Source organism: Austrofundulus limnaeus, unplaced genomic scaffold, assembly GCF_001266775.1.
Source record: "Austrofundulus limnaeus strain Quisiro unplaced genomic scaffold, Austrofundulus_limnaeus-1.0 Scaffold6, whole genome shotgun sequence".
NCBI lineage: Eukaryota > Metazoa > Chordata > Actinopteri > Cyprinodontiformes > Rivulidae > Austrofundulus > Austrofundulus limnaeus.
The window spans coordinates 4,836,628-4,852,709 of NW_013952408.1; the positions used below are offsets into that span (position 1 = coordinate 4,836,628).

General features: G+C 38.2%; 1 protein-coding gene across 3 annotated transcripts in view; it reads left to right on the forward strand.

Annotated features, from left to right (window-relative positions):
- The window catches only part of eif2b3 (eukaryotic translation initiation factor 2B, subunit 3 gamma), a 26,892-nt gene that overhangs the window by 5,134 nt on the left and 5,676 nt on the right, over window positions 1–16,082 (forward strand). For 2 of the 3 annotated variants that reach the window (XM_014031587.1, XM_014031592.1), the window contains exons 4-10: window positions 3,662–3,821; window positions 3,979–4,090; window positions 9,577–9,666; window positions 11,484–11,620; window positions 11,808–11,998; window positions 12,321–12,383; window positions 12,547–12,695. In XM_014031587.1, the coding sequence (XP_013887041.1) occupies window positions 3,662–3,821; window positions 3,979–4,090; window positions 9,577–9,666; window positions 11,484–11,620; window positions 11,808–11,998; window positions 12,321–12,383; window positions 12,547–12,695 (902 nt within the window). Of the gene's footprint in view, window positions 1–3,661; window positions 3,822–3,978; window positions 4,091–9,576; window positions 9,667–11,483; window positions 11,621–11,807; window positions 11,999–12,320; window positions 12,384–12,546; window positions 12,700–16,082 lie in introns of those variants that run through there. The other variant, XM_014031601.1, reaches the window with a different exon arrangement.

A 16,082-nucleotide genomic window follows, 5' to 3' on the forward strand; every position in this document is an offset into this window, starting at 1 on the left:
CTATATAACATTTTAGACACATTCTAGACAGTTTATCAGCTAAAAAAAGTTAATTTTGGAGTAAGTTACTCTTTAACTGGGCCATGAAAGGTAGAGCAGCTAAAGCCTTTCCTTTGCCATGTGGTTCTGGATCAGAGTTCAGTGAAATGATCAACATTGCAGGACATATTTTCCATTGATATTGATCACATGTTTATCACGATATATACTGTAGAATTATTGCCCTGCCCTAATGCAAAATAGCACAATTGTCTTGTTAAAAACAACAGTATTGCAACTGATCAATGGTTTTAAAAGRCAAAGCTAATAGTTCTCTGATACAACCTCAGAGACCAGTAACCACCTCCACCAGATTTTTTTAACTGTGTTGCAATGAAAAGTCCTCACTTAAACAACTGCAAAAAGGTTAGAGGTAAAGTAGACATATGGTGAAGATTGTAGGGAAAGTTTAGATGGGTGTGTAAATATATATGGTGGCCATTGATTTGTGATAGTCCTSWTTTTCCCCCAAATGACCAATGACCATAAATACYTCATTCCACTTTTATATAACACATGCAAACATTCAAAGGCACAACCATGCTCACACGTAACCACGCTATCTTGTTTTCTATGACCCAAAACTCCAATTTCCAGGCTCCCCTCTGGATCTTGCCTGGTGATCCCACCATCCCWCCACTTAGCCACTTCTCTTTAAACAAATGAGGTCATAATTAAAACTTAAACTCCCTGTGCAGCCCGCTTACTCTTTGTACCATTTATTCTCGTGCAGCGGTTTTTCACATCTGTGCAACATTTGTGTTTAGGTATATTAGGAAGGAGGGTGTCCCTTGTATATGCCATGGGTCTGCAGACCTCTAGTGGACATAATGACGTATTTATGAGGTTTTGTGTAATGTTGAACAGTGAGTTATTTATAAAAGTACTAATTCTAGTTCATTTTTATTGCTGCAAAGTTACAGATACTAGTTTTCAGAATGATGGTTATGTTCTGTGATTTTACAAACTATTACTTTTTTAAGAAGGCATGAAGAAATGGTAACATCACACAACTGTGTTTTGACTTTCCACATATGTTTATAATTGGCCARTTTAGTTTGATGATTTTAGTTTATTGAGTATTAAGGTAGTGCTATATGAAACATAACAAGCAAACTACTTCAAGTTGATCAAATATTACTGTGTGACTAAAACGTTTACAAAAAAAACAGTTTGATCAAAAAAGCAGTAATTTAGTTGTTCTTGTAAGAGAAAGCTTCATTATGTATGCTAACAGCATGAATGAAGCAAACACTAAATTAAGATTAGGATTTATTTAAGTAGTTAATAAAGTCTTTATTCTAAACTTGTAAGTCTATAATTATAGTTTAGGGAGAGACAAAAACTAAAACTGTGACAGATCTGCTCTGAGTTTAATRTTGTTTTTTGTCAGTATCTTACATTGTTTTTTGGACAAGTTACTCAGAGTGGCAGGGTGCAGAAAGAGTAAAATGACAAATTACATATTACAATAAACTGAGTTACTTTTCACCAGCTTCTGATGGTTGTAAAAATCATTATGGTCTTATCTTGAACCAGTGTCCCTTAAGTAACATAACTGTGCTCACTTGACTCTTTCAAATGCCCATGGTTTTATAACTAAAATATGGTTCATTATTTTCATAAACTCTAMAGAATGAAACAGTTATATATATGATTATTATGTCGCACAACAGTCAGTAGATCTGTATAAATGTTACACACTGACGTTTTAAATGTTTTTTTTTCTTCTGGCATTAGAGCATGTCTGCACAGATTCTTGTTGTTATTGTTAAAGATTTCCTTGATGGATACGAGGAATATCCACATATACACACAGTTAAACAAGACTAGCTCCTACACGCTCCCATTGAGAGCCGTTCAGTTTAATCCTTCAAGCAGCTCACTAAGATTAGAGGCATTGAGTTACACACGCTCACAGTCTGTAGGGTGACGAGTGATGAATCGTACCAGTGGCCTGCCAAACCCAAGCAGGGAGATCACTTCGTCTGTCAAACCGATGCATCAGCCCAGTATAGACACACTGACAGACCTAGTCCTGTCTTTTCTTTCTTTCTTTTTTTTCCGCAAACACCATCCCATGAGGGGATTTGGTGCAAGCTACCAAAGAAAATACTTAAAGGAATCTCTGAGTGAGCACCTGAGATCATTTCTCTTGACTACTAAAAACAGAGATTACAAGAAGCATATTTCATATTGTTCCCTTTTCAAACAGTTAAGTTCCACAAAGGGTGATGTATATGCTGATTAATGCTCTTTTTTTTTTTTTCGCAGAAATTCAAACTAGTGAAAGGAGTACTTTACATGCACTTTTTGCTTTGTATCCATAAAGCCTGTTTGACTATCATTCAGGCTTAATTATTGTGCAGAAGGAGCTAGCCAGAAGAACGAAAAGTACATTGGATTCAAAGACTCACCTTAGGTCTRCAAATAAGACTAACATTTGCTTGTAGGACTCAAAAGAAAAGGTGAAGAAAGAGAGTTATGACAGACAGAACTGAGCCTTTATAATAGGAACACTTCAAATATACACAATTATATGTTCTTTTTATTTCTGCTCTTGTATTATCAAGCTTACCCTGTACCTTCAATRCCTTTTACATACTTCTCTAAATCCTTCAATGCTAAAACAGAATAAGTCGTATGCATTTAGTCTATAATGAATTAGTCCATTTCTGCTTAAAATGAAATATTTAATGGCTTGTAAACCCTGTGTTTGGAGACATTTTATTTAAATGCATGTAAAAACAATCTGAATAAGCATGRTAGTATTTATTTGTCTTTTTAGAGAGGCCTATTTAATGTTGGTGAAAATGAAAGCTAACAAACATTAAAGTACAGTGACGAAGAAAGGTTTCTGATGGTGGCTTAAGATTCCATACTTAGCAGTTTTGGATTGAAGCCACCAACCACTTGGAGAAGTATGTGTTTGTGTGTGAATTTGTGTCAGTGTGTGTGGTCCTGACCTGTCCAGTAATTCTGGCTGTGGAAAGGCCAAAGTGTCTCAGGCTCTCCAGCTGACTCCGCTCTGCTGTCGCCTCAGTATGTGTGTGTGTGTTTGTGTGTGTATTGGGGGGGGGGGGGGGGGGGGGGGCTGTATGTAAGCACATTATTGTCCGTCGATGAGTGTGTCTGCATGTGCATGCATACTTTTGTGCTCTGTTTCTGAACATGTGTGCATGCTTGTCAGTTTGCGATGGAGAAGAGAGTTGAGAGATCTGAGCCTCAGTGTCAGTAGATGTTTTACAGATTCCTTCATCTTTGCAGAGACTGCTTCCTGTCGCCAGGACCAGATCAGAATATGATTAAAGTTAACCTATATGCCCCTGAATCTTACTGATAATGCTTCTACTCACACACTCAAAGAACTGCATTAGGTTTTGCATCATCCAGTTAAGAAATATTACYACATCTAAATAAGTTCGATTCTGTGTACCTTTTTAAAGTTTTTTTTTCATCAGTCTTAAGTCAGAGTGTTTTACAATATTCTAAAGTGGTCACGTAACTAAATTTTTGCAAGTTTAGCAAAAATAAATAAATAAATAGACCCCAAGGTTTGCTTTGAATTTACTGTCAAAGTCTCACCTATTATTTTTTTTGTCCCTCCAACGTTTTTCTGCAGAGCGACGTCCTAGTTGTGAGTTGTGATCTAATAACAGACGTGGCACTTCATGAGGTTGTAGATCTTTTCAGAGCCCACAACGCAACACTGGCCATGTTAATGAGCAAAGCCCATGAATTCACAGAGACAGTCCCAGGTCAGAAGGGCAAAAAAAAGACAGGTAAGAAAATAATGAATTATGTTGAAAATTATAATATAATAAATTTAATATGACATTCTTTATCATTGGTAATACAGTGGTAATTTTGTGCATTTTATGTATATTTCTGTCCAGATTTTATTAATACATAAAATAAAAAATATATTTGTTCCACCAGCTGAACAAAGGGATTTTGTTGGTGTGGATCCGTCAGGGAAGAGGCTGCTCTTTATGGCCAATGAAGCAGATCTGGAAGATGGACTCTCAATTAGGAAGTCTATTATCAAGAAGTAAGTCCAAAATTTGTGTCATTGCAAAAATTTAACATTTTTTTAGAAAAGTGGTTTGGCATTTGGACTGTTGAAACATAATTATGAATGTGAATTCTCYCTGTCCATGCTCACCTAAAACATAATCAAAAGCAACAATTGAATCAGAGGCTTCTACTTGTTTTTGACATTTCCATCACTTGAAATGAAAATGATATCAGCTATCTAAACTTACCACAAAATGTAAGAGAATTTGTGTTTGTTGTATTATTTCTTTGTTGTAACAATGCTTCTTGGCAATAAATCATAGATCTTATACCGGGATGCTGATTGGTACCAGAAGCTCAAAACAAATGTCAATAGCAACAGCAAAATAAGCTGTTTGGCATATATTTGGCAAATGTTTCAACTGCAGAACCCAAAGCTCTACTGCTCATCCCATAAAYGCATGTTCCTTCAAAATGTGGCACCAGTGGTGGGCACCAGTCTGCTAAAGCACAAATCCGCTAATTGCGGACCTAAATATTTCGTTTGCGCTTTAGCGGTCTTACTAATTTTTATAATTCATATGCCGATTTGCGCTTTCTAAAATTAAAATGCAGTACCGCTAATAACTAATTATCTACCAGTCATCATTATCTTGAACAGCGGAAGATATGGCTGTCAATGAATCACAACTTTCCCAGCAAAAACAGTAAACGTTTGTAATCCATACTAAAATTTGGTATGTATTGATTTATTTTACTTTACAATCGGAGCTTCCTTTTTTTTTATAAAGTTTAAATGCTGGAGCTCAATACTTGATGTAATTGGTCGAAGCAATCGGCCAACGGGGTTAGAAATGATTTCAAGATGATATACTGATGAAGACAGACATCTAGAAGTCAACTGGAGCAACTACATGGAAAACTTTAAAATCCAAGCTCTTATTTTGAAGTTTGCAGATAGTTTCCTGTACTCCGTGCTTTCGTTTCCCGTCACAAATCAAATCTGTCATGTACCCAGAATGCATTGCTTCAGTTTTCCAATAAACAGTTTTAAAATTACTTTATTGATGCTTCTTTAATGAAAAATCTACAACAAACAAAAGAAAAAGACAAAGAAGCAGCCGAACTAGCAATCATCAACAACTTTTTAAAGAAGCAGCCAAACTAGCCGCCCTCAACAACTTTTTAATGTTTACACCAGGAGCTAAAGGTCTGTTTCAGGAACTCACATCCCCAGCAATCGGCGGTTGTAGGATTAAGCTGTACAAGGGTTCATACACTGCTAGTTGGCGATGTTGTGCATATATTGTACATGAATTGTTGCCAGCTAATAAGTGTCAAATTGAACTTGTGCTTTAAAATTAGCTTCCGCTAGATTTTCTATGGCATAAGCGTTTTTGAAGTTGTGGACCTAAATCATTTTCATAAGCGCTTTAGAAATTGCAGAGCTAGTTTTTGGATTAGCGCTGCCCACAACTGTGTGGCACCATTTAAATGGGAAATTAACAGGCTTTCCAACAGCATAAGTTATTGCCAAGAAGCATTGTTACAACAAAGACATAATGCAAAAATCACAAATTTGCTTACTTTTTGTGCTAAGTATAGTATCTACATGTTTTAATAGCAAAAGCTAAATAATTGTAATTCTAAAATTTGCCAAGCCAGCACAGCATGTTTCTATTTCAGGTTCTTATTTGACTAAATGTAGTTTGGTGTCTGAAGTTTGACAGAAGGTAAATAAATTGTTTCCGTACTTCAACAGAGCAGATGCTTAGGCCTGTAATTAAATTCTGTGTGTTTTTAWAGTTCTGTGCTGGGCGTGCAGGATGTTTTTTGGTACAGGAAGAGTACTCTAGGTGGGTTTTTCAGCCCTAAAATGCGTGTATGTGTGAGAGTGGGTGTTTTGGGAGCTCGTAAATATTTCATGGAGCCAAAGCCACTGTAAATTCTGGCCAACAAAAAGGGGGCCAGAGCAGCTGCTCGTATGCTTCCCTGCTCAGGGAACTCTTGGGCCACACTCACGCAGACACGCACACACATTCTGTCTTTTCTCACAAACCAGAAATGCTTATATGAACGCACACGGGAACACAYGTAACACAACCTCAAGGTGGACAGAAAACAGTTGCACATTGTCACAGTGTTATGGAAACGCATTGATTGTACAGATAAACATTTGGGGCTTACAGTGAAAAGCTTAAACTCTTAAAGTCAGCTCTGATCATTTGCACACTCTCATATGACAGATACAACATATGGCAGATATAAAAAAAATGTCTGATGTAGTTGTAAAAGTCCTGGTGTTCTGTTTTTTTTTTATAACACTCCAGTAGGTAATTTAACAAGATCTTACTGTTTTGAACATCAGTGCTGTTGAGTCAAAAGTCATCCACACACACTGTAAGTTCCTTACTGTGGTTACAGAATAAAAMCTTATTGTTTGTCTTTTGTTAAAACTGACATCAGTTGGCACCTCGAAATTTTCTAGCTCCCTCATTTCARTGAAAATTTCTTCCTTGATTATTTCAGCTGTTTTTCTCTTGTTATTCATCCCTCYACACAACCAACCATCTGTTCTTTCATCCTTCCATCCTTGCTCAACCTCAGCCCCTTTGCAGTTTTTTCCCCCTTTTCCTTTTCTATGGTTTCCACATGACTGAGGTGTGTTAGCTTTAAACYGTCTGCACATGTGAGTTTGTTTGACCTGGAAATCGCTTAAACGGTGTGAAAGGACTCCAGCAGAGCTTTGCCTGGTACATTACAGCTCCACCTGTCAGAACAGCTTGAAGACAGGTTTGGAGAAAGGAGCAACTTTTAATTATACTGTACATATTTAAAATCTGAWATATTCCGTTGACATAGAAATCCAGCAAAAATCTTTGTTCAGTATGTTTAAATTGCAAAAACAGATTGTATTTTTACTGCATACACCTTTTAAAATATCAGTCCAGGACTGTCAGTAGGTGCTTCTGCTAACAATGATGCCAAAAATAAGTAAAAAAGAATTAATCAAAACAAATAGTTTGTTATTCGTTCCCAAAATCAAGCAATTTTTTTAAGTACAAAAAAGGCACAGCTTTCTTATTGCAGCTGCACATTTACTGCACATTTTGTTATTATACCATTTATTTTGAATAAATGTTATGTAAAATTTGACAAATGCATGAATTCAGCAATTAAAGGTGGACTTAAAATGTATGATACAGATGTTTCAAATATTTTATTTTTATTCACCTTTTTGGGTTGTGATAAATTTGCATTGTCAATATACAATATCCAAATGTAACTTTGTTTTGTCTGAGAAAAAAAATTCAWCCAATGAAGCCATTAACACTAACAGTTATTCTGCTGCATCTTACTCACTAGTTGCTCTGATGTTTTAGTAGGAATGAAAAAAGACATGCAGCGTGTCTGTTTGAGATTGAGAGAGCACCAACTTTTCTTTTTGGAAAATAATTTTACTAGACAGTCATAAATCCATGGACCAAATGTTGAGTCATCCTTGGCTCCGAAGACTCTCGGGTCTGGCTTCTTTCGACGCAAAGCTTTGGAGCTCTTGCAACAACCAGAAATCACATAAAACCAAAGGTGATATATTTATTGTTCAAAAACTTCAGGATATTTTTAGAGTTGAAGTTACTGTAACAAGTGTGTACTTGTACAACTGAGTTCAAATTTTAGTTGCAGTACAATTTTTGCCATCATACAGTATCTAGTGTCCTGATGCATCTCAGTAATCCAGGTAAAAAATCAAAAAGAAAAAAATTGTATAGGTCTTCTGGACGGGTGCCATCATATCTAGTGTTTGTTCCCTAAAGGTTGTTTTTTTTTTTTTTTTTTCTTTTGCTACAGGTCAAATTATTTTCTTAAAGCTTAATTGTGAGACCTCACTGCTACTGCTTAGACATTTTTTTATGGTTGAAACATATATTTCTTTGAAACATCCTGAAACCCTACACATTCTCTTCATACCTTTTTTTGGGAGACCTGTCCACCCCTTGAACACACACACCTGGCTGTAACTGACTTATCTAAACCTCCGTCTTAATTCTGCCTGCAGGTGCCAAACTAGGATGTCACATTCTGGGTGTCCTCATAAATTTCACGTTACACCCATTCTACACTCACAGAGACATACACCTGGGAAAAGTTTTAGGAGCAAATACATTTGACAAACACCTGCTGAGCATGTCTGTACAGGTATAGGTTTTTATGCTTTTGAATAAAAATATTAATCTTTGGACAAACGTTCCATATTTGATTTAAAGCTTTCAGCATCTGGTTGTGCAGGATGTGTGCCCCAGCTTACAGTCCTTCACTGCAAATGTAGTATATTGCACACTTAGCCTTTTTAAGCTTTTTCCCCCCCATTTCATAGGTTGCTAAATTACCTGGGTTTGGYTCAGTCAGATGGCACACATCCAAACTGTATTTGCAAGCAAATTCAATCTGCATATTACACTTTCTCCATCCATCTACACTCTTTTTTTACATCAGTGGTTTCCATCTTTAAATATAAACTATTTTTTGTTAACTCTGACGGACTTGTGACCTGTCCAAGGTGTGCCACGCTTTTCGCACAATGACTGTTGGTGATAGGCACCAGCTGCCCTTAAAAGGAAAAGCAGAGAAAGAAAATGGATACCTTTTTTTTTATTTGGTCTAACTTTTGTGTATGCAGTATTACAGCGAGTACAATTTTTTATTTTTTTTTTACTTCAGTACTTTGCTCACGTGCTTTCAGGGAAATAGTTTCACCCACCTTTAGCCTCTGCTTCATTTAGTATGGAATAATAAATCAGATGTGAACAAAACTGTTAACAGCGAGCATCACGTCTGCTTTTGATTCTGCCAAAGTCATGTTGTTGTTTTGTGATAATGAGACACAGACTTTGCTTTGCTTTTAGGAAATTCTACATCAGTGTGGCATGCTTTGATAAACTGCGAGCAGTAATGGGGGGTTATACGATTTTACTAGTTAGGAGGCTGAAGCATGTAAAGCTTGGTATGGTCCTTTTAGGAACAATGCACCCTACAGTTTCATTATGAAATGATTGAAAGGGCAGAAGTGGAAGATGTTAGGAAATCAAAGATGGTGAAAAGGTGAGGATGGATTTGCTTATTGAAACTCAAAGGATGACATGGTTTACTTTGGCTTTCGCTCTATAAATGTCACACACAGCCTCACGCCACACTGTCTCCATCTGGAAACAATTGTGCAAATGAGTGAATGCATGAGTGTCTGTGTGCATGTGGTGCCCCAAGTCAACATAAACCTGTCTGATGGCAGCAACTCAGTCGACCCACATCAGTGTTAGCTGGCAGAGGATAATAGGCAGATACCACTATTTTCTGATGTTTCTGTTGTGTACAAGTATGTAAATCCATACTGTTTTCCAATGCACATTTTTGTTTTTATGCTTTTTTTGTGCTTCTACAAAATTGACAAAGCTGTAGAAATGCATCGTTAATATAATGCTAATGACTCTGTGTTTCTTAATTTCTCTTTTTGATCTATAGACATCCCAGAATGCACATTAAAACAGGCCTGGTGGACGCTCATCTCTACTGTCTGAAAAAAGAAGTTGTTGACTTTCTAGCAGAAAACAAGTAAGTGCTATTTTCCTGAAAATTATTAAATGGAATTGGAGAGTTGATTGTTGCAAATTGAATTTTATATGTCAATTTCTAAACAAGTTTGTTTGTACCATAATACGTTCGCCAACAGACTTGCTTGTGGACGTAAGATACAGGCATTCTGCCCTACAGCCACATCAGCTTGAACTCTCAATCACTGCTTAATCTGTAGCAAGTGTTAAGCATGGTTACATGCCGTGTATGGCTTTGAAAGGCTCTGTTAGCAGGGTATTCTAGCCAGGTGTTAATTTGTTTTACTATGTGCCACTGAGACAGGCTGTTTGGCCCTTAGCCTTTGGACTAAAGCCCATGTGACAAGGAGACTTCTGTGACTGCCTGCTGTTTATATTCTCTAAATGGAGGATTTGTATCCTATCAGCATGTCCTGAAAGTTATGGTTTAGTGGGAAATTGTGTGGTAAAAGTAGAGAATTGATGGTGCACAAATAAAAGCAAATATGAACCTGGTTAGAATTATTACAGGTAAATAGCCTAATTATTTTCAAATTAAATGAGGTCAGTGCTAATCTGGATTTTGTGTTTCGCAATAAATGCTAATACCCTTGTGCTAATTATCAGTTAGCATAAGGGCATTATGCTGATGCTTAAACTTACAAGAAACCTAACTTTCATAAAGGTGATAAGAAGTTCTTATTGACATGTTTTCTAWCTATTTTCAGCAAACTGTCCCATGAATACACTTGACCAGGCTAAAAATCAGATGGTGAAAATCTAAATGTATTTCAAAAGTTGTGATTTCATCACCAAACAACTCTCATCCCATATAATAAACTCAAACTAAAAGAAAAAATCTGCTCACCCTTTGAGTATTTTTAGTTAATGTTAAAGAGATGTAAATATAAGTCTTGCATCAATCACTGCATCACTAATGCCCCCTCGGCTGCCACTATATATTGTCTCCCTTGTTAGATGACTCATTCCTTTCTTCGGCCCTTTTCTCGGACTTTCTTTTCATCACTTCTCTCAGGCTCTCCTCCTTCCTCCTCCATGTTCTTTCTGTCTCTTGCTCAACGACMGAAATAGACAGAGTAACTGTTGTTTTTCTCCTATCATTCAGATGGAAATTCTAATCTCCCTTTAAAAGAAAGTAAGAGAAGGAAAGTGGAGGGGGTTTGGGGCTATGGGTTAGTGAAGAAGAACATTGAGTAAAACACACCACAGTGCAACGCACAGAGGAAGAAAATGATGAAGAGAACATCATCTTCTGATATACTGAGAGAAATATCTGTTTTTGTATAAATTCAACTGAAAACTTTAGGTGCTAAAACAAGAAATGGACATACTTATATAAAATATACCATTTAAGTTTAAAACATAATCACAAACCCAAAGTACGTTCATAATTTTTGCTGCAGATGACATTCATCCATCCATTTTCTGTACACGCTTATTCCTTTCAGGGTCACGTGGGTCACTGGTGCCCATTTTCAGCAGTCACAGTACGAGGGGCGGGGTACACCCTGGACAGGTCGGAGTCCATCACAGGGACACACATAGAGACAAACAACCATTCACTCTCTCACTCACCTAGGGACAATTTAGAGTTACCAATTAACCTAACAGTCATGTTTTTGGTCTGTGGGAGGAAGCTGGAGTACCCAGAGAGAACCCACGCATGCACGGAGAGAACATGCAAACTGTACCCAGAAAGGTCCCCAGGCCGGGATTTGAACCGGCAACCTTCTTGCTGAGAGGCATCAGCTCTACCAACTGAGCCACTGTGCCGCTACAGGATACATTTTTTTAACCTCTCGTTTCTCTGTTTCTTAGGTCCATTTCATCAATTCGTGGTGAGCTGGTGCCATATTTGGTGCGCAAGCAGTTTTCAAAGACAGCTAACCGTCAGAAAATGAAAGATGAGTCAGAGGATCAAACCCAGAAAAAAAATGACGACTCTACAAACCAAGGTTACTGTTTGTACTAACGTTATCTAATAAGGTGGTGAAATCCAACACGTCTGAGTTGTTTGGATCCATATTGTTTGAAGTCTATGTTGTTTTGCATCTTACAGCTTGATGACATCAAATAGGAAATCCTGCCCATCGATTAGAAGAAACATCTAACGTTGTGTCTTTTTTTCTTGGCTCTTTTAAGAGCTCCTTATCGCATCACGGGACGAGTCTCTCCTCCAGCTGGCCCAGGAGCGCTCCTGTTGGAACGACCACCATGGTGACATGAGTGAGGCTTACCATGGGGGGAAGCTGCGCTGCTATGTTCACATTTTGGACCAGGGCCTGTGCTACCGTGTTAACACTCTCGCTGCTTACATAGAAGCAAATCGGCTGGTGAGTCAAGACAGTTTATGCCTTMTTCACTGATGTGTGTCCTCACAATATGTGTTTCTTTATTTTACAAGTTAAAAATGTTTTTTTGTATATGAAGTCAAGCAGGATTTTATAAGTGCAGACATTTTCTTGCACAACATCTTTTTTTTCCCAGGGTAAAGACTTAGCTCTTTTACTCAGAGATGTCCATGAAAGGAAACACTTTTACCTAAAGATTTACGAGCATTTTATTACTTAACCTTTTGGCATTAGACAAATTGTTTTATACTATTCCATTTTTAAATATCCTATATCACTTTGTTTGCTGTTTTCTCATAACTAGGCTCCAAAGCTGTTTGAGGAGCCAGCAGTTCATCCATCTGCTGTCATCTCTGAAAAATGTCAGGTACATCCAATCCGCACGTCAGATCCTTTCTTTTTAAAATTCCTCTTGAAATGGAGGGTTTAAAAAAGCGAGATGTAATAGTTTGCTAAGTCAAAAATATGTTGTTTATTGTGCAGAATGTGTGTATTTCTGGGTTGTGTTAGTGTTTGGATTCTGCTCACAGATGGGATCAGACAGTATGATCGGAGCTCTGTGCCAGATAGCAGATAAGACTTCCATAAAAAGATCCACTATCGGGAACTCCACCACCGTGAAGGAGAAGGTCAAAGTCACCAACTCCATCGTCATGCATGGGGTTACAATTGAGGAAGGGTGAGAACACACACATCTGTAAAGACACATGCACACACTTGTTGAGAACATGTACTTTCAAGTCCTCTGAAAGAAAAAAAAGAAACTGTAAAAGCATTTTTTTGATTTTTCACTTATATTCTGAAACGGGCAGCAGTTGTTTATAAGAAAATATTTTAAAACAAATTTACAACTTTTTTCAAGTTTTATGTTCTAATAGGTCTTTAAATTCAGGGCTATTTATCTAACTTATTATCAAAGCATAAAATGTTTCCTCTTTCAATGTTAATTTTACTTTTTTATTAGTAGAAGCTATGGTACACATTCTCATTCATTTGACATATTTTCCTTTTCATTTTACAAACGTTCTTGATGCTCTAACCCGAATGGTGTGTGTTCATGTGTGTAAGACAGATGCTCGTGTGTGTGTGTGTGTTTATTGGAAGGAGGTGTTGCAGGTTTTGTCTTTTGTGCTCCCTGAGGTCAAATAGGAATCGTTGTGTGAACAAAGCATCTATTAGTGTGCGACCAGCCAAAGACTAGTGCCAAACCAGCTCAGAGCTGCTGAACATTCACATGTTTCAGTTGGTTCATGTGAGATTTCTTTTTGGAAGTTAAAATTATTATTTTTATTTTAAAGCTTATGCTTTAATGTTTCCAATATCCCCGTTTTTATCCCATTCGTTGTGAAGGAGTTTGGCTTTGTGACTTCACACATCTGTGATTACATCGTCACATATGAATTTACTTTCCTGTTTAACTATTTTACAAGTTGAATCTGACCTTTTAAAATTGCCTTTTGTTTGTTTGTTTGTAGTTGGTTAAAAAAAAAAGAAAGGAATAATTTGGCAAAATTTCCAACCACCAAACCTTCAAAGAATTGGCGTAAATGTTTAAGAATCTGCAACCTTTTTATCTTTTTGCAAATCAGATGTTTAAATGGGTCTGTTCAAATTCTTTCAGAGTTGAAATACCACATAAAAGGACTAAAATAGGCTCCAACTTATCTGTGTGGGGAAAAAAATTGAAAGTAATCGACGTCATATTTTTTGTGGCMGTAAAAACAGCCGACTCTACTGTTGTGGCGTGATGAATATTTGTAGACAAAGATTGGGCTCAACTGAGCTGACTGCTTTGTTGCGACGAGGATAACTTGTACAGGGAGCAACAGTGGCTACAGTAAAATTAGCATGTAGATTGATTTGTTTAGTCTCTTAGCCAAAAATCTTGGTGGAAAGAGACTCATGTTGGCCTTGAGTCCAGATTTTAATGCACTCATTCATAGGCTCCCTTTCTTTTATCTCAATTTCTTACTCCTCCTCCTTTTCTTTTCATCAAGGCCCCAACACCATTGCTGCCTCCCTTTCTGTCCCTTACCATCTTTTCTTAAGCCTTTCAGGGACCCCAGCCAGCCACCCTYATCATACCCGTGTAGGTGCACGCACAAAGCCATGAAAGAATGAGAGAGACGGGAGAAGGGAAGAAAGAAGCGAAGGGAAAGCGARCTAGCACGCAAGAAAGAAAGTGCAATTCTTTCTTTTCTTGCTTTGAGGACATAAGAAGGAAGGAGAACGAAGGAAAGAAAGAGCCAGTATGAGGGGATTAGCAGACCCTAGGCATGTCGCAAAAACCCCTCACATTTCTGSTTTCTTTGTTTGGAGCTGACCAGAGCTTGTTGACAAAGCACTGCGTGTTTGGGAAGGGGGATAGTAGGGGTCAACTTTATAGTGGGGGGTTGGCACAGGAGGTGGGGGTCGGGGTGTGTGTGTGTGTGTGTGTGTGTGTGTGTGTGTGTGTGTGTGGGTGTGTGTGTGTGTGTGTGTGTGTGTGTGTGTGTGTGTGTGTGTGTGTAATGGGGAGGGAGGATGTGGGGGTCATGACAAGGAGGAGCCCTGGTGTTAGTAATTAGTGGTGTTTCAGATTCGAAGCTTCTTTGGTGGTCTCTCTTTCTCTCTAATGTTACAAAACTCTGAATCTTGTAATCTCCCATCACCAACTACCACCACCACCTCCTAGGTAGTCACTTAAACACACACACACACACACACGCAGACACACACCCACTGGCCTAACCACTTGAATAAAATAGACCAATACAAACTCATATGTGTGTGTGAGGTACATAGGGCCAAGTGTGTGTGCGTCACTGCCTGGGCAAGACCCACCTGTGTTCTCCACTGGGCTTCCAGAGCTACTGAGACACACACGTTCTCTATCTCACACACACACACTTGCACATACACGCCCTTTATGGTTAGTCAGCGCTGGACACAGAAGACCATCTGTGTCTGTCTCCAAGAATTTTATGGTGATGGTTTGGCTGAATGTGAGCATGCACAGTGGGTTGGCACTGCCAGCTGAGGATTCAACAAGACCTTAACACACACACACATACACACACACACACGCACGAGGTACTCACAAACCAGGTCGCTGTTATTATTGCCTAACATATATGCTAATGACATGTCATTAAGTTCAGCTGATTGGATATTTTAGAGTTTTTATAGCAGGTTTGAGGATCCTTGATGTGGAGGGCAAAGTATGAGCTCTGCTGTGGCTCTCTGTCCACTCTGTTTGCACTGTGAGCAGCCAGCTGTGGATGGAAAGCTGCGGTTGGAGTTTCTCAGCTGTGTGTATGTGCATGTGCGTTCGTGTCTATACATAAGAGCCCAGAAAACATGCAGCTGAGTTGAAAAAATAATGTTTTCAACATTAGTGGGTCACCGACTCACCTCCTTGCAGTTGCCACTTAAGAGAAATGTACGAGTGGATTTACCTTATTTTACTTAAGTTTATTTAAAGGGATTCATGACTAGTTGTAACATTAGACTTTAATTGATAAACATTGATTTTAACTGTAAAATAAAGACTGTAAAAATACTGTTTAGTTTTGTAAATTTTTAAAAATATATTTTAACACGGACAGAGCCATTTTATTTACACACAAAGTATTCTGGGTAAATGATGATGTGGATAGGTCCTCAGTGTGAGCGAGCTATATCCACCCTGAAGGTTAATCTTGGACAGTATCTGACAATCAACTCTTAAATGAAACCAGAGAGCGTTGACAGAGAGGAGAAGGTAGAAATAACTCAGCCTGCAACTAAAAATGTAGATGGAGGACAACAGAGCTGCTTCATGGAAGAAGAACCTCAGCTTAGCCTGTTAGCCTTTGCTCTAGCGCCGACGCTATACTGTCTTAAATGTATTAGCTCGGCGCTAGCGCGACAAACAAGCTAAACTGAGGTCCTCCATCCATATTTTCAGTTCCCCTCTCTGTCATGTGTATGGAGGACCTCAGTGACGAGAGAAGAATGCGTAGCGCTGAGCTAATACATACATATGGTGAAAGCGTCGGGGCTAACGCTAAAGCTAACAGACTAAGCTCAGTCCGTGTAATATATA